The 24,276-nt window shown below is 35.3% G+C and overlaps 1 protein-coding gene across 2 annotated transcripts in view; it reads right to left on the minus strand.

Annotated features, from left to right (window-relative positions):
• Positions 1–24,276, minus strand: part of hth (homothorax) — a 712,335-nt gene that overhangs the window by 90,551 nt on the left and 597,508 nt on the right. For both annotated transcript variants that reach the window (XM_067760647.1, XM_067760646.1), the window contains exon 11: positions 13,154–13,302. In XM_067760647.1, coding sequence (XP_067616748.1) covers positions 13,154–13,302 — 149 coding nt within the window. The remainder of the gene's footprint in view (positions 1–13,153; positions 13,303–24,276) is intronic.

Consider the following 24,276-nt stretch of genomic DNA (forward strand, 5'->3'; position numbering starts at 1 on the left):
TGAAGCAATACAAACATGAAGAGAGAGACGTCCAGAAAGGTGGTCCGTTCTTCGAACGATCTAAAATACATTCTTCGTGAATTCACTGATTATTCCACAAAGGAATATAACATTTTAATGCTCTGATGTATGGTTCTGAAGTTTTAACTGCATGATTTTTACAATACATATGTGAAGGAAAATTTACTGTGCCTGGATCGGCCATTTCACCATAACCTAACCTTCTTTTCCATTTTGCGTCGTGCTACTTTTTCATTTTTCCGGCATCTTCAGGGCAGATGAATTTTCACTGATAAGCTTTTCATGGCAGAAATACACTCTGCGTGTTTGCCAAATCACTGCCGAGGGGCGAAACCGCCTAGAAAGACGTGTTTATAATTGAACAAACTTTTTTCTAAATTTTCGTTGTTGCTTTGACCGGGAGTTGAACTAACGATCTTCGGTGTTGTAGGCGGAGCACGCTGCCACCGCGGCCAAAACACCATAGCTCATTTTTGACTCAACCGAAATATTTCTATTTCTTTTTAAAGCAACAATATATCCAAATTTGGTTTAGGTAAGAATTCCACATGTGAACGAAAACTATTGTGCCTCTCATTTATAAAAAAATTATGAGCACCCAAAATATCCTAGCTCGTTTTTGACTCATCCAAAATATTTTCAATTTTTTCTCATAGTTTTTTGAAATAACAAAGTATTCAAACTTGGTTTGAGTAAAATTAGTGCAAATTACATATGTGAGGGAAAATTCTATGTGCCTCTCAATTATATAAAAATTACGAGCACGCAAAAGAGAATCAACCGAAATATTTGCAGTTTTTTGCTCATAGTTTTTTGAAGCAACCAAGTATCGGAATTTTGGTTTGGGAAAAATTAGCGCAAATTACGTACATATATGAGCGGAAATTCCGCTATACAATTATTATGAGCATCCAAAAGGGTTTTTGACTCATCCGAAATATTTGCGGTTTTTCTCATAGTTTTTTGAAATGACAAAGTATCAAAACTCGGTTTACGAAAAATTAGTGAAAATTCCATATGTGAGCGAAAATTCAAAGTGCCTCTCAATTATACAAAACTTTCAAGCACGCAAAATAGCGTAGATCAATTTTGACTCAACCGAAATATTTGGAGTTTTTGCTTATAGTTTTTTGAAGCACCAAAGTATCCAAATTCGGTTTGGGAAAAATACGTGCTTTATAAAAAGTTTGAAACAGCTGTGGTTTCTAACTCGATAGATGAGCTTTAATTTGGAAGATAAATAATATACATATGTGAGCAAAAATGTCGAAAAAGTTGACAGCGTAACTTTTGTTCAAAAGTGTACTTTTTTTGTTGGCATAGCTATGATTTTCATTGCTTAAATTATTTTCTGTTGTTCAAATTCTTCTTTTTTTATCTTTCGATAACTGAGCAAAAAACTTCTATGAGTTCTGTAGCTAAAACTATGCAAACCAATCTCAAAAACGTTTTCGAAAATTCGAGAACATTTTACGAAAATTCCGAACTTTCAATTTAGAGTTTTCTCAATATTTTTTGTAGTCCCATCAATTTTATTCTTACAAAATACAACCTATAGGTCTCAACAAATTTGTATTAATTCTTGCAAATTTTTTCGCAAAGTGTGTTTTATATTTCCTTCCATGCGCTTACTTTTTTATATAACTGAAGAAAATCTGAAAAACATAACTTCGAAATAAAAATTGTTAAAAGTCGCCTATAGCTTGTACTTTTTTAATTGTTGGGGCTACAGAACTGCATACTCCAAAAAAAAAAAAATATATGAGAACGAATTTGCCGAGTTTACGAGTTTCTTCGAAAACGTTTTTAAGATTGAGGAAGATTAAATTTTTGCTACTAAACTATTTAAAATTAAAAAAAGAATTTAACTGCCGACATCTGATAATAATTGCCACTGCTATTTAATTTCAAAATTTGTACCAAAGCAGATTTATAGAAAAAAAAAGATTAAAAAACCATTTCGTTTAAAGTCAATGGTTTGCTGGATTTGGCCATATACATAAATAGAATACATACATACATATATGAATAACAAACCCGCCTAATGATTTTCCAATACCCGTCTGAGCAATCAACGACACCACCCTACAGCCACACCCGCCATAGCCCCACTCTTACTTCACGCATTCACGCTTCGCCAACAGGAGACAGACGTTACGACGTACAGGAGGATTTGTGCGACAGTGATGAATTACAGTTTAAATCAGCGAATCGCTTATGTTTACTTTTGCAAAAACTTAGAAGTAACACAGTTTATGTACAGAGCTTTATACAGGGAAAACCCTTGATCGGACAGTTTTCATGCATCAAGTTTTAGTTACATATATTTTAAACAAATTTTCCTCCGTAAGGTGGGAACTCTCTTGGCCAGACGTGGGCAAAAAATGGGATGCGCGGACTGAGCGGACACGTATCTCTTACTGGTGAACACTGAGGCCTGTTTTCATAACAAATTAATAAAAACCCTCTTTTGGACGGACTAGAACTGCTCATAGGCGGACAAAGTATGAGAATGAATATCAAAATAGAAAAAGGGGACTCCCGAATGAAACCAATTTTGGGTTAGATAAGTATGTACTCAAACTCAAGAAGTTTCATAGTCTGTCACTGACTTAGTATCGCTTTTATGTAAACAGAAAAACCCCCTCAATACCCCCGTGACCTAAATATATCAAAAAGTAACTACGTACTCTTGGAAAGCACTAGAAGTTACCTGGGACTCACCCCACTAGCTGCTTCTAGACCGGAAAATTTAATTTGACGTGACGCTTGGTTTAACCATTTTCCTTCTTGGTTGATTATGTGCAGCTATTCCCAGTTCATCCGCCTTTTTTATGCCCATAATGATTGTAAGCTTCTCTCTGTTCCATTTTTCCTTCTAGTTGTTTTGCTATGCGAGATTTTCATCCCAAATGATGGTACGGTGGCCATTACAAAAGTTTATGCGACTGCAGTTTGCTTTTTTTCGTATCTCTGCCAGTTTGTATGATCTTGTTATTAGTAGATCGGCACAGTCTATGGTAGACCATCCCACCTCCATTAGTTTAGTGCCATTTTCGTATTGTGTGCCGATATTTCGGCGCCATTGCCCCACTCTTCCAACTCTATTGAGACTGTAAGATCTTTACCGAAGTACGATGGTGAGTGTCCGTGCAAGGGAGGTTTCACAGTCTACACACACGCTCATCAATTCATCCTACCAATTTTGAGCTATTGCTCTTAATGCTATTAACGGCAGTTTGCGAAAGCATTAAACAAATTGATTTTGTTGTTGGTAGAAGAAAGTTGAAACATTCAATTGACACACTCTCAACTGACCTTATACCTACATACGTACAATGCAAAAAACATTTAATTTTTTAGTTACGCATCTACGTATTTGATGGTAAAAATATATCCTGCAGCAGAAGGCACTTGTGAACTTGTACTGCATCAGTGAGTTTGCCATATTTGTGGGTTCTAATGTTTCTTTTTAAACTATTCAGTCAATGAAAAAAAAAGAGGTTCAAATTTTTTTTATCACCTTATATGCATTGAGCAAAGCTTTTTTCAATATCCATCGTAGTTTCGAACCAAAACACTAATGGACCCAATTCCGCTGCAGCATTCTTCAGCTGTGAATGTATTTCTACAAACTTTTAGTGCCACTTGAATAAATCCGCTTTTCTGTGACTGAATTTATTTTTTTTTTAATCGCACATCAGTATTGAGTGATGAATTCTTTTTCATTCTAATAACGCCTGAAGTCACACTTCGCGGAGAAACTGCTTAAATTTGTTAGATTTTTTGCGTAAGCATTTAGAATCAAATATCTAAATCTTAGGAAAATTTAATGAGGGATGCTTTCTTTTGTCTTATTGGTGAATTGAGTGGATTTGCTTTCTTTTCTTTTTTGTTGAGGATTTTACATCAGATTGCAATTTGATTTGATTTATTGCCATACAAAAGCAGAATCGAAATAAGAAAAATGTTTTTGACGTTGGAGGGGAGAACTTTAGAATACACATCACATCTTCCAACTACTCACATATCAATGCATGTGATTTTCAATGGAAAAGTAATGACATTTCTTCTGCCAATCCTAAATTTGGTTTCTCTGCAAAACTAAAGCGGCTACAGAAACAACAACTCCATAAGGACTGCAAACAAACTGCAAACAAGAGTATCAGAGCAGCAGAACTAAACAAACTCATCACCAGATCGCAAAATTCCTGGTAAACCTTTATTACATTGATAATTGATACTATCGGCATTGACAAATAAAAAATAAAAAAAAATTGACAAATACATACATTAAAATTAATGCCAACTTTAGTCTCGTTAAAAGGCATACATAGGTCGGTCTGGCTACAGTCGCCGACCAGACGATTTACACTTGACAGACCAGTTACTTCTGGACCTTTTCTAACACGAAGATACAACCTATTCAGCGGTAAGGCTTCGTGAGTCTGATTATTGCAGCGCGAGGTGGTGTGGTTACAGTGGTATCCTCAGCAGACCTCCCGGTGTGACTCCGACAAGAGATTACCAAGCGCCATAGCTGAGCTTTGACAGGAATTATAAAAGAAATATTCCCTAAAAAAGGGACTAAAAGAGGGAGGGAGAGGGTAAAGAGAAGCTAATCGTCGAAAACCAGGCATGCTTAACCAACGAACCGATATCATTTCGTTACGATAATCAACGTTAATAAACGAAACGTTGAATTAACGTTACTTTGACGTTCTTAACGTTAATAAACGAAACGAAATCACTTTGTTTCGTTTATTAACGTTAATTACCGTAACGAAATGATATCGGTTCGTTGGTTAAGCATGCCTGTCGAAAATGAATGCTAGCATGCCAGCTTATGATCTAACTTGCCCACATCACATCGCCCAAAATGTTCACGCAAATGGACTGGAGATTTCTTAACTTGGACTTGAAATAAACGTTAACGACCTATTTGTGTGAGCTCCCAGTTCTTGTATACTCTAGATTTTACACTCTGGCTGGCTATATAATGTCAACACTTAAGGAAATTCTAAAATGTTCCGTGAAGGAAACAGATTAAAAAATGACTAAACATTTTTATGACAGTTAATTTCCCTTTAAAACATTTTTATGTGAAATTAGTTAACTAATTATTTTTAATTGCATGATAAATATATATATATTTGATTACATTAATTCATTTTGTTCCTGTTAATTACAAAATAGAAATAATTATATAATTAATGTCAATTAATTTTGATTATTTAAACTGTATAATCATCACAGTTTAATGATTAATTTCGATCAATTTATTTTGTTGGATTTATTTTTATCATTTGATTATTTTTAATTGTTTTGAATATTTTTTAATTGTCTTATAATATTGCAATAATCTCGCATAGCACAGCATCTATATGCGTGTTAGAGTGTAAGCAGTCTCTGGAGAGAATCGGGCCAGGGAGGAGCATACATTTATATTGGGTCCCACGGCATATGGGAATAGATGGGAATGAAAAAGCGGACGAACTAGCTAAAAAGGGCGCATCCCTTGAAGCTTGCCCCGTAGACGTCCCAATTAGAATGAGCGAGATTAAGCGAAGGCGAGAGGTGCACATGATCGACCAAGTGGGAATGGCGTGTGTTCAAGCGCGGGGCTGTAAAGTGTCGAAGATTATGTATAGGTCTTACAACCTTAGACTAACTAAGTTGCTTCTATCATTAAAAAGAGAGGACTGTAGACTCATGACGGGTATTCTGACTGGACTCTGCCTTCTGGCGTCACATGCCTTTAAATTAGGCTTGGTCAGTGATAGCAGATATAGGAAGTGCGGGTTGGAGGAGGAAACGACCGAGCACGTTGGGGATTCAAGGGGTTGTGTAGCGCAATATATAGCTTATCCAACCCAATTGTCAACCTCACCTTCGAGCGGCGAATCCCGATTCACTAACAGACGAGGCTCTGGCGACCCCAAGCTCCTCATGGAACTTGGGGGTGGGGAGGGAGGGATGGCCTGAGGTTTAATGTGGCCATATAAATCGTTCCCGAGATGGTCGGGCCAGCACCTTAATGGTGCTGTGTTACCGGAGCGTATCGGATCTGTGTCCGACAAAGGACCATCACATCGATAACACTCCCCGGGGCCTTCGGGGAGTAACCTAATCGCTACAACAACAACAACAACCGAGCACGTTCTGTGCTCGTGCCCTTCGCTTACCAGGATAAGACTCCAGCTATTACGAGTGATACAGCTGTCAGATCTAGAGGCAGCCAGTGGCTTAAGTCCTAGGAGCTTCTAGTATTTGGTCGGTAAAACAAACTTCTGGTAACACTACGGACTCATACAGTCTATGTGAGGTCCTCAGGGACCGGCCAGTTCAACCTAACCTAACCTCGCTAAAACAATGGCTAATTTATCCATTTATTTTTTAATTATTTATTGCTAAGTCATGCAATAAAAAAAAAACAATTATTAATGTGAGTGGAAAATTAACAAGTATGGCTAACACCCCACAAGCCTGGGGGCCTCAACAAACATTCTCAGTACAGAGCACCGAAAATTGGATTTTTTTTTTTAAATGGGTCGGTCTAATGTACAAAAATGACAAGTTTGCTGACGACTTATATATGTAAGTTCAACTTTTAAAACTTTTGGCTTTTTAAATCGATATTCAGCACATATGTACCTAATATGTAAAAACTTGCCAAACTCTTACACAACTCAGAAGAGGTTTAAATCTACGTTCCAGCATTTTAAGAGATGTTAAGAATGACTCCCTCCTCCCTAAACGTTTGCACATAAATACTTTGTACGATCAGCAAACAAATCGCAGCACAGTATAAACAAATGTCGGCATACTTAAGCGGCAATTACCCACCGACGTGTGCCGTACGTACGGACGTTTGTCGTACGAAACACGTTTGGCCGAACCCTCAAGCCCGTAGGAATCAATGTGTGCGTCTGTGTAAATATACATAACATATTTGTGTGTGTATTGTTTACAGATAAGCACTGTTGCCATAGACCATTTTGCATGCATGCTTATTGAAACATCAACTTTTTCCAATTCAATTTTTGATGTTGTAAAAGGCTGGAACTAATATTAGATAAATATAAATAGAATACATATTTACAATCTGCACTTTTACATAATTATTTCGAATTATTTTCACAATTCTTCAAACGTTAATTAGGTGTTTTTGCATAAAGCTGCAAGCGGTCAAAAATTAGCGCACAAAAGTTTACTAGGCAACTCTGTCTAGTGAGAGAGCGATCAGCTGACACGTTCTTACGGGAAAAATCAAAATTGTTTTGATTTCTACGTTCCGGGCTATGTACGTACGGGCGTTGCACTTCGGTGAGTTTTCGTTTACATTGCACACTCATAAGATAGGTCGTGTCAGCTGACACGTTTTTGGGTCGTACGTTCGTGAGTAACTGCCCCATTAATTTTGTGCTCGCCAGCGTAAACTTTTTTATACGTTCGCAAACTGTCAGGCGGTGTCTTAAACGACAAAGCAATAGGAATTCAAGTTAACAATAATATCTGGTAACAACACTGGTATTAAAAAGTTACAACAACAATTATAACAACAGAAAAAGCGTCAACAACTTACAATGGATGAAGTGAAAAAATATATAACGACGACGAACTAAGCAAACCGACCACAGTAGCTGAAGTAAAACAATCCTACAACAACAACATCTAAACGAGTCAACACATTTCAACCAATGGCAGCAATAGTGGCTACTGTGCAACAAATACTAACAACAGAACAACAAACATGCGCAAAGGGGTGTGTATGCGCAGATCTCAACAACAAAATGCATACAAAATGAAATATCACTCCACCTACCAAACGGTAATGGGAGTGAGAGAGCTCCAATGGGGCGCCGTTAAAGGTTACGATGAATGAATGTATGTATATATGCATATATGTATTTAATTGTTGATATATGTGAGCGCTACTGTACGCGTATTTAATACGAGTGTGTAGAGCAAAAAACAAAAAAAAAAAAAAAAACAAAAAAAATGAATAAATATTTTTAATCGCATTTATGAGCCGCATATATGAGGAAGAGTTAAATATAATTATTGTATGTAGGCATAGGCGTAGCTATTATTTAAACAGCGATCGGGGCAGCGTTTAAATAAATAAAGTGAAAATATATTGGTTGGCGAGGTTCAGACCAAACCTCTTTTTCTACTTGGATTCAAATCGGGTGCCGAAAACATCCATCTAAACATTTTCTAAAACAGATTGAAATTCTTGTCTGATTTATATAAAGTGGGCGTAGTTACTAGGGCCAACAATTTTCTGGATTTTTTGCTCCCGGGATTTTCGGGATCTGAAAGTTTAATCCCGCGATCCCGAAATTGTCCCAAAATTCAGCCTGTGTAGATTTCTTTGTGGCTTTTGCCAAAAACTGCAACACATTGAGGAACTAGACAATTTCAGCAAATTCAATATACAATTTGTCAGAAGCAAAATAAAGATTTTCTAAAATATGTATGTATGTATATTGGAATGATTTTCCGTCATCCTTTGTCCAATTTGGTTTGGAGATGAACTGGTTTCTTTCATTTCAAAGAAAAATCTCGTCTGCTTAATTTAATGTAGGCGTAGTATCTAGGGATGATGATTTTCTGAATTTTTTGCTCCCGGGATTTTCGTTATCTGAAAGTTCAATCCGCGAATCCCGAAATTGTCCCAAAATTCAGCCTGTTTAGATTTTCTTTGCGGCTTTTGACAAAAATTGCAACACAATGAAGAACATGCCAAACTCAGTAAATTCAATAGTCAGAAGCAGAAAAAAAAAAGATTTTGTAAAAGAACGATTGGAATGATTTTACCTCATCCTTTGTCTGATTTTGGAGACGACCTGGTTTCTTGTGCTTGTTCTGAGAACGAAAAATTACACTGATAAGGGCGCAACGCCGCAACCGGTTTGTCTGCAAATCAAATTTGGCAAGGTATGACGAAAAATCGTTCCAAATACAACGATTATCCACCCTGTCGGAAAATCAACAAAACAAAATGAATAATTTTCTAAAAGCTCGATTTTACAGAGTAGGAGTGGTATTACTTTCAAGAGAAATAATGATCTAAAAAATGCTAAAGGTGGCCCGATCTCAAATGTATCTATCTAAATGGTGTCCCGTCAAAACCTTCGGGAAAGTTAGTCCTGTTTCTGATTTCAATGTATATTTGGATTTTTATTTGCATGTAATATAGCATAAAAAGACGTTTGTCGCAATTTCAAACACGATTATCTCAATAACCTGAACCAATTTGGGAAACCTGACTACAGATTTATGTTCTGTAGAATAAAACCCCAAAAAATTTATGGCATTGATTTTTTAATATTTTTTTGTCACCCAGTGTAATGCTTGCATTATTATTAAGAAGACAGTGAGACAGATGAGATGCAGCTGACAAGAAAAATAAATAAGCAACTAATCGAGGAGGTTGTTTCCGAAAAGTCTACACCTGGGAAAAGAGGCCAACGAGGCAATTGAGAGTAGAAAAGCGGCGCAGTCTGAGTGACGGTGAATTGGTTATATTTCAGCACGTTCTAAGTGAAGTGGACGAATAATTTGAAGTTCTACTACCATAGTAGTGCTGTAAATAAAAAGCGTTTTACACAGAGAACATTTGCGTGTTTTTGTTCGTCAGTTCGGTGGTTCGAACGATAACAGAAGGCGCAGGGTTATCAGTAATTTCCTAAATTTTCCAACAGTATTATGCTGTAATGAAGGTCATCTGTACTCCTTTTTCATCTCCTCCTCTATAAGCCCTTGCATATACATATGTACATACATTTGTACGTTTATCAACTCGGTGAACTCATAAAAAAGTTTTTTGTTTTTTCAAATTATGTAGATATGTGTAAATATATTCAAATTTTCTTATATATATATGTATAAAATCATATCACAATGACTGCTCAAACTGGATAATACACGCAACGTAATTCGAGAGAGAAAAATGGTTGTAGATATGTAAAGAAAAAATATATATATAGAAAATACAATAAAAATGTACAGGTATTATAAACCGTTAATGCCAGTGACAAATATAATAAAACTGATATCAGCATGTTTAATAACAATGGCAGTGGGTAGATTTTTAATAACAAAGAGCTTAAAATACAACAGCAACAACCTAAACGCTTCTACAGAAGCCAACTACTGGTGTTCTTAAATAAGTAGTAAAAATCGGTAGCAGAACTGCACAAAGATTCTTATCTACGTCATGGCTATAAATATGTACAAATACATATGCATAGATAATGTTGTTTAAATAGTATGTAACGGAAAATGCATTCGATACAGGTAGATATATGCATTAGGGTATACCTGGTTTGACAATATTGTGCTACAAAGAAAGACGCTAAGAAAAGTTTAACAATTTTCGCAAACTGCTGAAAACTTAAGCTTGTAGTAGCGTTATTGCATCATATTAAATCTGGACCAAGTCCATTTTGATAGATACCGTTATGCTGATTACGATTGACTTTGCGATAATTTCCAAAAGATCCGCCGAACTCTAACATTTTGCTAAAAAAATAGTTGTAAAAACAACAAATAACCCTAAAAAATTGTCGTCCAAGAAATTGAGGTGGGTGCTAATATGGTTTTAATTTTTTATTTTTTTTGTATCAAATACTCCAGCAAAAGTGGTATGAGACTAGACCAGGGCTCGTCAAAACTGAAACTGTGACTGTGTTTGTAGGTGTACTTTGATCGTAATGGTAGTGGTTTAGTCGTTGATCAACGCCAAAGTCAGCAAGACGAAAGCACGCATTGTTTGCTTATATTCAAAGAGTATTCCGTATATATCTTATAAAATTGGTATTTTGCTACATGAGAGAATCAAAAAAATTAAATAAAATATATGCAAGCAACAAAAACTTCATTTAAAGCTTTCAGCAGACCCATATTTTGAGAAAAAAACTTTAAAGTTTTCGAAAATTTCCAGATATTGGACGAACCCCGGCATAGATGTAGAAGATGAACTATGCTTTCGCCTTTACTCTTTAATGTGCTCCGAAAAATCAATCACGTCGCCGCAAACCTAGGGCCACGAAACTATCATTCATTGAACAGGAAAAACCAATGTTGGCTAAGCTTACCCTAATTAACTTAAAAGATAAAATCTTCAGCATTGGCTGAAATTAAAACGGATAATTTCAGTGAATATACTGGTAAGGAATGAATATGTAATTTAGGCAATTTATTTACTAATACCTAAGTTTAAGATATTCTGAAATGCTTAAGCCAAACTAAGTTTTTGATCTAAATATTTATTATGCCCCCAGTACTTGGCATCACCATTCAAACATCCGTTCTAAAACCAAAGCCAAGTATTGCATAAAATCAAACAAATCTTTTTGATTTATAAACGCATAACAATAAATCTTAAATATTTCGTGTATACAGCAACTATAAAATTGTTCTATTATATGAGCATCAACAAAACTAAGGTAAAATAAAAAACTCAGCAAACAAAAACTAGCACGGAAATAAGCGCAATATTTTTACAAAAATAAACATATATTTCTGTAAGTACATAATAACATATTTATGCCCATAATGTGCTTAATTTCTTAATACTTTTTACATCAACAAATATAAATTTAAGGTTAGTTAAAAACCTCAGCATTCAGGCGCTATTATAATCCTAGAAATATTAATGAAGTGGGTACACTGGCTAACTCTTGGTAACTTCGTGGAATTACTAGTTGCACTTTTAGATTTTGGCTAAACTTGAGACTACTAGAGATGAGCGCATATGTACCTATATGACATTCCCAACTTTTCTGCAACCCATTTGGGCGGTTGCTACACCCCAACTCATCATCCCCCTGTGGGTTAGGGGTTAGGATATGCCCACGGTAGGTATACCGGTCGTAAAAGGCGACAATAATACCATGGGTACCCAATCCATGAGTAAGGTGTTTTACTCGAAAGGTAGCAGGGTGGACGCGGGTATCACCCTGTGGGACCCTAGGCAAGGTCTTTATAAATACTGCTACCGCGAGAGCAGGAGAAGCCAGTGTGATCTGATGCACTGCATCGAACGATGCTTTGTACTTAGGTCTCACCTCCTGTCCTGGGATGGCCCCCTTGTGGGAGCATCGCGGTGCTTGTGGTTTCAAATAAGAGTTCACTTTATGACACGCTCTGAGTAGACTTGTTTTCCCTTGGGGCGTGCAAACCCAAGGGAACTCGGTCTCTTGCTTGTCATAGCATACCCAAATTTCATTGAGAAACGCAAATAACGATGAATATGTGGGCATATATAAAGTAGCAAATAATGCAGAACAAAGTTGCATAAAACTGAATAGAACGTTTAGAGGGTTTCAGTTGCAACATGATCTTAAACGCACAAGTACCTGTGACTAGCGAGATGTGTCTTGCTGCGCAAGTGGTTTAGTACCATGATTAGTGAAGATGTATCTTGTGAGTGTTTGTGTCGTAAGTACTTGTGAGCATCACTGTCTGTTGGCCAAACGACAGATAGTTTTATTCACAAGGAATTATATGACACTCTCACTCTATGGAACATTTAAGTAGCTATTCATGCTTAAATAAAGACACTTGCGCTGATAGATTACATCGGTATTTGGTTCACGGCGAACGGGCGTTTCTGATCATAACATGTGGTGCATAGCGTTGGAGGGAGGTGCCGCCCTCAAGCAATGTCTGAGCAAAATCAGCTCCGTCGTTAACAATGTATTATACATTGTTGGAACACTGCAGGACAGAAAAGGTTGGTCACATTCCTAAATTGCGGCAAAACACAGATCTCGATCTGATTGACCTGACAATTAGATACCCGAGATTATAAAATCAATGAAAGAAGGATACTGAGGCAAGCACGGAACTCGCGGTGGATTTGCCGTGCAACCGGGTGCCATTACCCGAAAATGGAAGAGGAGGATGGATAGTCCTCCTCGGCCAAACCAAGGCTGGTGGACTTGAACACCCCAGCTCACCGTCCTTTTAATTCAGCTTTTTGTCCATATTTGTTGTTCATTATGAAGAGATGTTTAATTTTAAACCACATTATCATATACTTTTTAAGCTTGATTTAAGCTTCTTTATTATATTATAAAATTATGCTACATTAATTACAAATATTTTTATGAGAACTTACCGTTAAATGCTGAAACAGCCACGCTCTTAAGATATTTGTTGCTACTTTTGGGAAAATGCCACGTTTTTTTTGGTTCTTTTTACCATTCGCATCGTCATCCTCTTCGCCTGTGCCTTCGCCGCTGCCTATACTGGCATTACTAGCGTCGCCTGAAAATATATGATAAACATAATTGTTATAAATACTTAGTCGTACTTTTTTATAATTTATTTAAATTTTTTTTTAATTTCTTCAAATAGGTGGCATATCCCCCTGTGGGTTTGGCATGGGTCATACAATCCATGAAGCGAAAGGAAGCATGTGGACGCGGTGTATTACTTCTGCGACTCTATCGCGGTTGTTATTAAAAACCATATTCGCGGGGAGCAGGAAATCGGTTTTGATCTGTGTATACTCTCATATGATACTTATATGCATGTCTTAGCTACTGGCCTTCAGTTTGGCTCCTTAGTGGAAGAATTGCCGGGACTATGGAAGGGAGTTCACTTTTGGGTAGGTAGGAGCGAAGCATACTCAATGAAGCCTTGCAGTCGCTTCTCCGCTAAATTTGACAATAAAGTATACGCTTCGGAGTAAGCTTAATGAAAATGTTGATTGGTACCTGATGAAATGTGTGAAACTGCGTTAGTGATATTTGATTTTCTGTGAATGTGATAAATAGCTGGGACTTTACTATGCCGTAGAGCTGACAGATATTTTGATTCGATGTGACAAAAAGATTGTAACCACATCCCTTAATTGTGTTGCGGGTTATTCCTGGTACTCAGAAAACGTTGTTTACAGACCTGAAATGTGGAATTTTATCATGAGCCTAATAGTGCTGAAGGGTCAGAACGTAATGCAGTGAATTATATGTGCTTAGATTAGAATGGTATTGGAATTCGTGGTGTAGTTGCCGTGCAAACGGTTGCCACTATGACACCATGAGGTTGTGCCATACCATAGGTTAAGCAAATAATATATTAATTGTAAGTAGCTTATATATTTGTACAAACTATAAATATCTTATTTGTAACGGATGGTGTGTTAACATTATTACGTTATTGAAGATATTGCTACGTCAGAAGAGAAGAATTTATATTTGTTTTCAATTTGAAATACTTAAACTTTAATCACTGCACTTTTTTGTACACAATTATCGTAATTTGAATTAAATTTTAAATTCATTAAGATATGCTTAAATTCAAAACTGAAAATACAGACGCTATCGAATATTGCTTCCAAATGAGGTAAAAATTAACTAGTCGACACCGTCAAAACGTTTTATAACTAAATATTTTTGTTTACTTATGTGTTTTTATTTGCATCATTTCGTTTGTTTGACCAAAATTAATATTTGTTATTATGCTTGGATGCAACGCATAATAATGTCCATGCATAATTTTGGTGTTAAATTAGTGTTTGGTTAATTTTCAGTCAAGTTTATCTAACTATGCGTAAATTGTTTGACTAGAGCCAGAGCTCAAAAGATTTCAATACAAAAGCAGATTTTGACCTAAGGGAGACTGCCTATATTAACTGTATATGTGTATTATTTATTTACTTTAAATTTTTGTATGTATATATTTATTTGTATTTATCTAACGGTAGGCTCACTATCAACATAATAGCTGTCTGCATATGGCACTTATACCTGTATGCTGAAATATGTATGTATGCATGTTTGTAAATTTTCCTGCATATTAACATTATTGGTAGTGGCTAACCACTGACTTTCTATCTGAAGTTAGTTTCATCTAAGTACTCATATATATGGGCAGCATAATGTAATTTTATGTTTAATGTTAATGTATAATGCGCCTCATTGTTTTATCGCTTCAATGTTTATCAAGCTTCTGTTTGATATGTAAAATAACTCATAGTTTGCTCCTTACAAATAATTTGAAAATTTCTTAAGATGGTTGAATGTTTCAACAAAAATATTGTAAGTGATTGTGGTTACCGATAACCCTTAGCTGTTTCTTATTGCAAGGAGTCTTAGGAATTCTCGATTAATTTTTGCCTTGTATTATCGTTCGAATCTCTGAACTGTCAAAAAAACAAATCAAATCTCTGCATGCAAAATTCTCTTTATTTACAGCGCCACTACCGAAGTAGAATTTCACAATTCAACTTATTCGCGTACATCTCTTACAACGTATTAAATTCAGACTGATTGAAAGATTCTCAGACTGCGTCAGGGTCTACACTTTTCGCAAAGAGCTTTCTCGATTGATTGTTGCGTATTCACTTCTCTTATGTATATCTTGTCTTCTCATATACGCTGTCGTCTTCTATTTGCATGTGTGAGCAATGCCTTGTGCACTCTTTGTTGCTGTGTACATATGTGTGTGTAATGTCGTCTGCTCTTAGCTGCAGTGTACATGTGTGCATAACTATTTGCTGTCTCATTTGCTAACATTGCCATTTTGTTTGTGCAGCATTCATTTATTAGCGACATAGTGATGTATTGGAATAGCTTACTAATATTCACCACATGGTTATAAGTCTTAAGTTATTTACTATCATGTAATAAATTTTAATAATTTTGCCAATCAATCTCTTCTTTTTTTAATTTCGATATTTTAAGAAAAATCTTTCATCAGTTTTGTAGCAGCAACAACGCAAAATAAATCTCAAAAATGTTTTTGAAAAACTGGAAACTTCGAGACAATTTTACGTAAATCGATAACTTTTTATTTGATGTTCCGTGAAGTTATACGCCTACCAATATTTAAAAAAAAAATTTTCCGAAGGGTGTTTTAGATTTTCTTCCATATAAAGAATATTTCACACTTTTTAAGGAGGAAAGTCTAAATAAAGCGCGGTATCCATATCATAAGAAAACGCTTAAGAAAAATTTCCTTTATATTTATTTTGTGAAAAACAGCAACCAAGTAATTTTGATATATTTCTTTTTCTGTTCTCTATAAAGTGATGTCACTGCCCTCAAGACACGAAAGTCAGATTCAGTAATGCATTAGAAGAAACTTTGTTAAAACTAGCACATTCTGTGCACGATTGCTTAAAAATCTTTAGAAAAAGGTAGCAGAAAGCGTATGAGTTTTCTTAAGAAGTGGGTACTAATTGATAAACGAAAATTTTTTTTTCGTGAGCACTTTTTGTATGGGATTTTATATTATTGTGACGCTTTTGATTATATAACAAAATAAGCCTTATTTGTGGTGTAAATTTTTGTCAGGTCTATGCATTTTATGAAAATCAAGAGAAATTATGTAATTTATGATCACTCCGGGGCACCTATACAAATACACTGATATACATGTTTATAAATGTTGGTTGATTTTCAACGCAAAGCCTGCCACAATTAGTACGGAAGTTAGTTAAGCTGAGGTTGTTAGGTAAATTTCCGGTTGAGTTGACTCATTTGGCGTGTCAAATAAGTCTTAGATAAAGAAGTTATAAGAAGGTAAATGAATGGTAGTTCTTTATAAGCATTGTATGTGCTTATACGAGTTAACACATATACATAAACATTAGTGCTTATACAGCTATTTATGTGTGATATATGTTGAGTTAGCTCTCCGGCTTAAAAAATGTGATATTATTGCTTTGTTACTTCAGTTGTAATGACACAAGTGCAGTATTTAGATAACAGCATTTGAGCAAACATGGACATTTATTAATTCAAACTCCCAATTCTTTATTATAAGTTGAAGATAAGATTAAATTGCCTTTACTCAAATTTACCTTAAGCCGATTTTACTTGGGTATATTCTATGGAAAATCACAATTTTCATCTGCAAATAAGGATAACTTGAAAAATATAAGTTTCAGAAAAGTCTACATAGAAAAAATTTATCAGAATGAGGTAACACTACTACGTATAAATCACCAAACTGCGAACTGGTACTGTGTTGGTAAGAGTACCATACTCGCAGTGGTGGTTAACAAGCAAGTCGTTGATTAACAAGCAACGAGGCAAGATATATGTATGTATATTTGTTAACACTCAAAAAATATTTCGTAAATATGCTATACAAACTTTTTTTGCAAATAAAGAATAGCCTCCTGAGATGTTGCTACCATGCTTACTCAGCGACTTTCAAACGAAAGAGAATAATGCTATATGTGAAGAGAGCCCAAATAATTATTTCACCAGCCGAGATTTTAGATATCATTACATTATAGATCAAAATCTTCGAGCAGCGATTTAGTACTACAGAAATAGAAGGAGAAGAAATCACTTATACGGACAAAACTTTACGTAGTTTAATAGATCCTGAAAGGTTTAATACATTGGAGTGCAAATTTCGACACCAAAAGAAATGATGCTAGTAAAATCGGGCAATCAGTTTTTGTTTTTGAATCAGCAAACAATTTTTGTAAAAAAAACAAAATTTTTTAGTCACTTCAACAGAGGAGAAGCTATGGATCTAAAGCTTAAAATATTCTGTAACATTTACAAATTGTCAATCAATGTAATCTGGTTTTTCTGTTAAAGGAACTGATTTCATTGTTAATTTTGAATTTACACTCTCGGTGCATTTGTTTATTCTTGTGCCGGATAGTGCCGCAAAAATCTCTCGCATATCAATTTTATTCTAATGTTAACGAAAAACAGTTATTTTAACAGTTTTCATTGTCATACTTGTGGTGAAAAATAATATAATAAGTTAACAGTTTTATGGCTAACATACGACGAAATTTCTTTTTGTTGATTTGACTATTGAAACGATCCTTGTTGATCAACAATTCGGGCAAAATTGATTCAACAGCTATTTTTGGTGGATTCAAATTTCCAGAGTTACGGTCAAATTGACCCGCAATGCAGTTGACTTAAACAATTATAATCGTTTAGTCAAGACGGCAACAAATTGACAAAAAAAAATTTTTTTAAATTGTGGATCCTTTTTTCAATTAAGGAAAATATGTCATTAAATATATTCAAACCGAGGATTTTTCACATCAACTGGCCGATAAAACAGTATTAAAATTTTTTTTAGCTGAGACCTAAAATCGATGAATAAAGAAATGCAAAGCTTTAATATATACATATAATATATGTATTTTTTTCTATTGATTGCAAAGTAGCTGCCATTCTCATAAACACACCATTTGAAACAACAAGCAACAACAAATTAAAAATAAATTGACTAATCTCAAAGAATAAATTTAAAGGGTAACGAACATTTAACAAGAAAAGGGTGAAGTGATTGTTCGAGCGGCCAAAGCACTTGTATTCTAAAAGCAAATAGTAGGTGAAAAAATTTTATACTTTTAAAAGTAATTTATATTGTAGTTATATGTAATTTTCAATTTAAAGGGAGAGCTAATGCCACCCACAAACAAAAAGTTACTCAAGCGCAAATGGCAAGAAAAGTAGCTGCTGTGAACTGTATTTTGTTTTGCATACACTGAAAGAAAAAAAAAAACTGGTCAAACCAACCAAAGTACGGGTCAATTCAACCGATATTTCTGTTAAATTGTATCCATCGCAAATAGCAATTGAATAAACTTCGCACAAATTGTTAATTCTGAATTAATCGTTTTAACAACCAAATCAACTAAAAAAAAAAAAATAACATGTTAAAAAAATAATATATACAAATAAACCACTTTTTTTTAGTTTTTGATGTTGCTTTTTCCAGACCTTGATAACAAACACAACACAGTGGCCGCCTAGCGCTGTTAGTGTTTTTTACTGAAAATATATTAAACATTTCTTATTGACATAGATATCAACAATTATTAATGTAACCCTAAACATACAAATGAAAACTGTTAAAATATGAACGTGGCTGTTGATATTAAAGAGTTTTCGGTGGCACGATAGTCTTAAGAATAAAGTAGTGCCGTGAGCGTAAGTTTTCTTTAAAATTAGCTGATGCATCTTGATAACAATGACAGTTGTTCGATGTTGAAATGACAAACGAAATCAGTTGTCTTACTAGCAAAATTAGTTGGATTGATTGCGAAGCTGTCATTTTTTAAACGGTTTTATTTAGCTTGAGTTGACAGGCTGGTTGGCTGGCTGGCACGAATTTTGTAACTGAAATTTAAGTAACTTCCCTATAAGCTACAAGCTTGAAACTTGGAATATAGTTCAGAACCCGACGACAATACAATTACAATACAATAAGAAAAAATCGCCGCTAGGTGGCGCAAGGATCGAGATATTCACAAAAATCGTATTTGTGGTCCGATTTGCCTCATATTTGGAACACATAATACATACAAGAATAGAAAGCAATCTATAAAAAAAATCGCCGCTAGGTGGCGCAAAGATCAATTTATTCAAAAATATCGTATTTGTGGTCGGATTTGGTTTATATTTGGAACAAATATTACATACAGTCCAGTAGAAGTGACATCAAAATATTTTGGAGTCCGAGGAGGAACAGGCATACGTGGCGCAGAGTCGAGTAAAGTCTTTGGAAGGATTATGTATTGAGGACTTAGATTGTAACAAATTGTCATGAAAGAGTCCTTGTAATAATGAGACACTAAATGAACTAAATAGAATGAGAAATAATAAATAAAGACTAAAAACTTGACACGCCCAACGCTTTTATTTAATTATCTGATCAACGCCCTAGATTGATGAGGAGTGTGATTACCAGTACCTAGGACCTACCTAATTATTTTTTAGCTTTAAGTATTGTTATTACTTCTTGTAAGTATTGTTTTCAATAAAACCGTTTAACTTAAACATTTTTTTTTATTATTTTTTATAGAATATTGTTTACTTAAAACAAACAGATTCTTTTCTGTTGAAATGACTATACAATTAACCATAATGCGATAAATTTTACTGAATAACAGCAAACTTAATTTGTTGATTTTACTAGCTTAATTTCTTTCGGTGTATTTAGTTTTACAAATAATGTGTGTGTACGAGTTTTACTTTATTAATTTTTTTTTTTCAAATATGTCTGCTTTAATTTATTTATAGACTCTTTAAATTCAGCATTCTTTCTCGTACTTTAAGACAAATGCTTATTGTATACACCCATATATATATATGTATTTACATATAAATATGAATTTGCCTTCAACTGCACATATGGTAAATGCATTCGCTAATGGCATTGCATTGAATTTGACTGTTTATTGATAATCATGCCAATCAATTGTCAATCATGTTTCCTTCTGGCACGAAACAAAAAATTAAAAATAAAACGTGAAAAAATATGTATAAGAAATCCATTGTAAACGTAAGGAGTAACACAAGCATAATTGATCGTTTTGTAAATAAATACATAATTAACACAACAGATACGCATTATCTTTTACAATGTATTGCGATCCTTTAGCATATAAAGCAAATGTTTCTTGGGTAGGAAATCTGTTTTTGGTCAAAATTATTCTATTAGCAAGATTCTTATGGATACAAAAAAAAACTCGATACATACGAATAGCAATGGTCATGCATTGAAAGCCATAAATATGCATGTAAATATTATTTCTTTAAAGTGCTTTCTATACACTCAAAGAAAAAAGTATTGGTATAAGTACTTTTTGGTAATTTCCAACTAATTGCGGCAAACACAATTATTTTCGCGTTTTTTTTGTAAAAAACATGTACAAATATGTACTAAAATCAATATAAACCAAAGTTCTACATCTTACGCAAAATTCGCGGGAATTCGTATACAAAATACGAATTTTCAGTAAAATTTTAAAATTAGAATTAGAACTTTTCTGAGTATGAAGTTTTGTAGATTATTGAATTTTAGTACAATAAAGTGTTAATCTTAATCTGCTATGCAAATTTCCTTATTTTTGGTAGTTTTTTTTTCCTCAGCTGAATTGAGCAATTTCTTCCTTATAAAAAATTACGTTCAATAGTTTGTATGGAAGAAAATGCTCAACTCAGCTGATGAAAAAAAAATTGCCGAAATATCAGGAAATATTTCATTGAGATTAAGATTAACACATGATTGAACTAACATTAGATTATTTACAAAATTGCATTCTCAGAGCACTCATAAAAATTCTTAGTCAAAATTGTAAAAAGTTTACAGAAGATTCGTGTTTTTAATTTGAACTAACGCGAATTTTTATAAAAAAAATTGCTTAAATTATTTTGCTTAAGCAAAAGTAGTTGAAAACTGCAAAAACTGCTTGTACCAATATGTTTTTTCGTGAGTATATGCGAGTGAAATTTTTCTGTAAGTACACACACATATGCGCTGATTTAAGATGTTTATGGACAACGGCAATAAACCGTCTTCCCCGCATTTTTAACACATATTTAATGTAGTAATAGCAGACTGACAATTGTTATTTTACACATTAAAAATATAAACAAAAATAAATTAGATTTTCTAGACAATACCTTTTTTTTTACTCCGGTAACTACAAAGATTATATTAAAAAAGAAATCTTCGTAAAACAGATTTTGGTCATTATTAGAACAACAGTCAAGGCTGTGGATTTCACAGCGATTTCTGCGGGAGGCTCATACTCATAAATACAAAATAGTGAGCGTCCTGGGCGTAACTTCCCCTTTAAAATTTGTTGTTGTTGTATTCGCATAACATTGACAGCTGTTTTCTGTTGAAAAATACCAATGAAATTAGGTATCTTAAAAAGACAAATTTGCTAGATTGATTGAGAATCTGTAAATTGTAAACTTGAGACCATCAGTTTCTTTTCTGTTGAAAATACTAAACAAATTTCTTGTCTTGACAGGAAACTCGGTTGAATTAGCAATAATGCGTTCACTTTTACCGAATGCATGTTATTTTAAACCAGATTGTTAAGAGAGTAGACGACTTTACATACACATGTACACAGCCACGAAGTGCACACATATACATAGAAGACAAAGAGACATGTGAAATGCAGCAGATGAGAGAAGTAAATAAGCATCTTATAGAGAAGGCTATTCGCGAAAAGTCTAGAAAAGTCTAGAACCTAGGAATAAGGCTTTAACACGTTATTATTGAAGTACGCTTATATATTGTGCAGTTCTACTAACAGGGTCAAACTGTAAATAAATATCATTTCATAAATAGGACATTTAAGTGTATTTATTTGACAGCTCAGTGATTTGAAAGATAACAGAAGACGCAGATTTATCGAGAATTCTTAAAAAACACACGTATGAAAGAGGAAAGTAAACCACACCTTTTTACGGTTTTAATAAGGTGAATGTGAAAAAATTTATGAATGAAGAAGGAAGAAAAAAGCAGAGGCTGAAAGGCGTGAGTGCGAGGAGCTTGATCTGCTAGCCACCAGGAATAACGCCCGCAAATTTTACCAAAAAATCGGCGACAGACGGAAGGTTTTAAGACCAGTGCAAACTCCTGTAAAACGAAAACGGCGACCTTGTAACTGACGTCCAGAGAGTACTAAGATTATGGAGGAAACACTTCTCTGCTCTCCTAAATGGAGACAACGATTTACGGCACAGCGATGACGAACCCGATCCCGCAATCGTTGATGACGGAATAAATGTCCCCCCACCTGATTATGACGAAGTCAGAATAGCAATAACCAGATTGAAAAACTACAAGGCCGCGGGCGCTGATGGATAGCCTGCGGAGCTATTCAAATACGGTGGCGAGGAGTTGGTAAGGCACATGCATAAACTTCTTCGCAAAATATGGTCGGAGGAGTGCATGCCCGACGATTGGAATCTAAGTGTTCTTTGCCCAGTCCACAAGAAGGGGATACTGCAAAATGCACCAACTATCGTGGAATCAGCCTTCTTAATATCGCATGTAAGGTTCTTTCAAATGTATTGTGCGAAAGATTGAAGCCCACCGTGAACCGGCTGATTGGACCTTATCAGTGCGGCTTCAAACCTGGTAAATCTACCATCGACCAGATTTCACTATGCGCCAAACCTTGGAAAAAACCTGTGAAAAGAGAATCGACACACAACACCACTTTGTCGACTTTAAAGTCGCCTTCGACAGCACGAAAAGGAGCTGCCTTTATGCCGCTATATCAGAATTTGGTTTCCCCGCAAAACTTATACGGCTGTGCAAAATAACCATGAGCAACACCATCAGCTCAGTCAGAATTGGGAAGGACCTTTCCGAGCCGTTCCAAACTAAACGAGGTTTCAGACAGGGTGACCCCCTATCATGCGATTTCTTTAATTTGATGCTGGAGAAAATTATACTAGCTGCAGAACTTAACCGCACTGGAACAATATACTATAAAAGCGTGCAATTACTGGCATATGCTGATGACATTGATATCATCGGCTTAAACACCCGCGTCGTTAGTTCTGATTACTCCAAATTGGAAAAAGAAGCGGTAAAGATGGGTTTGACAGTGAACGAGGACAAAACGAAGTACCTGCAGTTATCGAGCAAAGAGTCAGCGCATATGCGCCTTGGCAACCACGCTACTGTTGGCAGCCATAATTTCGAAATAGTAAAAGACTTCGTTTATTTGGGAATCAACATCAACACTAGCAACAACATCTGCTCAGAAATCCAGCGAAGAATCACTTTTGCCAATAAATGCTACTTTGGACTAGGTAGGCAGTTGAAAAGTGAAGTCCTCTCTCGGCAAACGAAAATCATATCTACAAGGCACTTATCTTTCCCCTCCTGCTACATGGTGCAAAAGCATTTACCATGACAACATCAGATGAAACGGCTCTGGGAGTATTCGAGAGAAAAGTTCTTCGAAAGATTTATGGACCTGTACGTGTTGGCGATGGCGAGAACCGAAGAATATTTAATAATGAGCTGTACGAGCTATACGAAATATCAACATAGTCCAGCGAATTAAAACGCAGCGGCTGCGATGGCTGGGCCATGTTATGCGAATGAAAGATGACGCTCCGGCCAAGAAAGTGTTTCTATCGGAACCCGTTATGGAAGCAGAGGTACAGGGCAGCCCCACCCCGCTGGAAGAACCAGGTGGAAAACAATTTAAACTCCCTTGGTGCGACCAATTGACACCGGTTGGCAGAGAGAAGGAGCGACTGGCGCGCCTTGTTGGACGGCCATAACCGTTTAAACGGTTAAGTGCCAATTAAGTAAGTATATTTCACAGAACAATTGCAGCTGCTAAAACAGCTTTTTACACAGTCAGCTTCTAGCAAGAGGATGACGATATGAATGTGTAAAATTATATAGTCCATAATATCGCGCATTGACTGTATTTACACGCGTTCTTTACTAGACACGGCGCTTAAGGAAAATCACAAAATT

This window comes from Eurosta solidaginis, chromosome 1, assembly GCF_040869045.1.
Source record: "Eurosta solidaginis isolate ZX-2024a chromosome 1, ASM4086904v1, whole genome shotgun sequence".
NCBI classification, from domain to species: domain Eukaryota; kingdom Metazoa; phylum Arthropoda; class Insecta; order Diptera; family Tephritidae; genus Eurosta; species Eurosta solidaginis.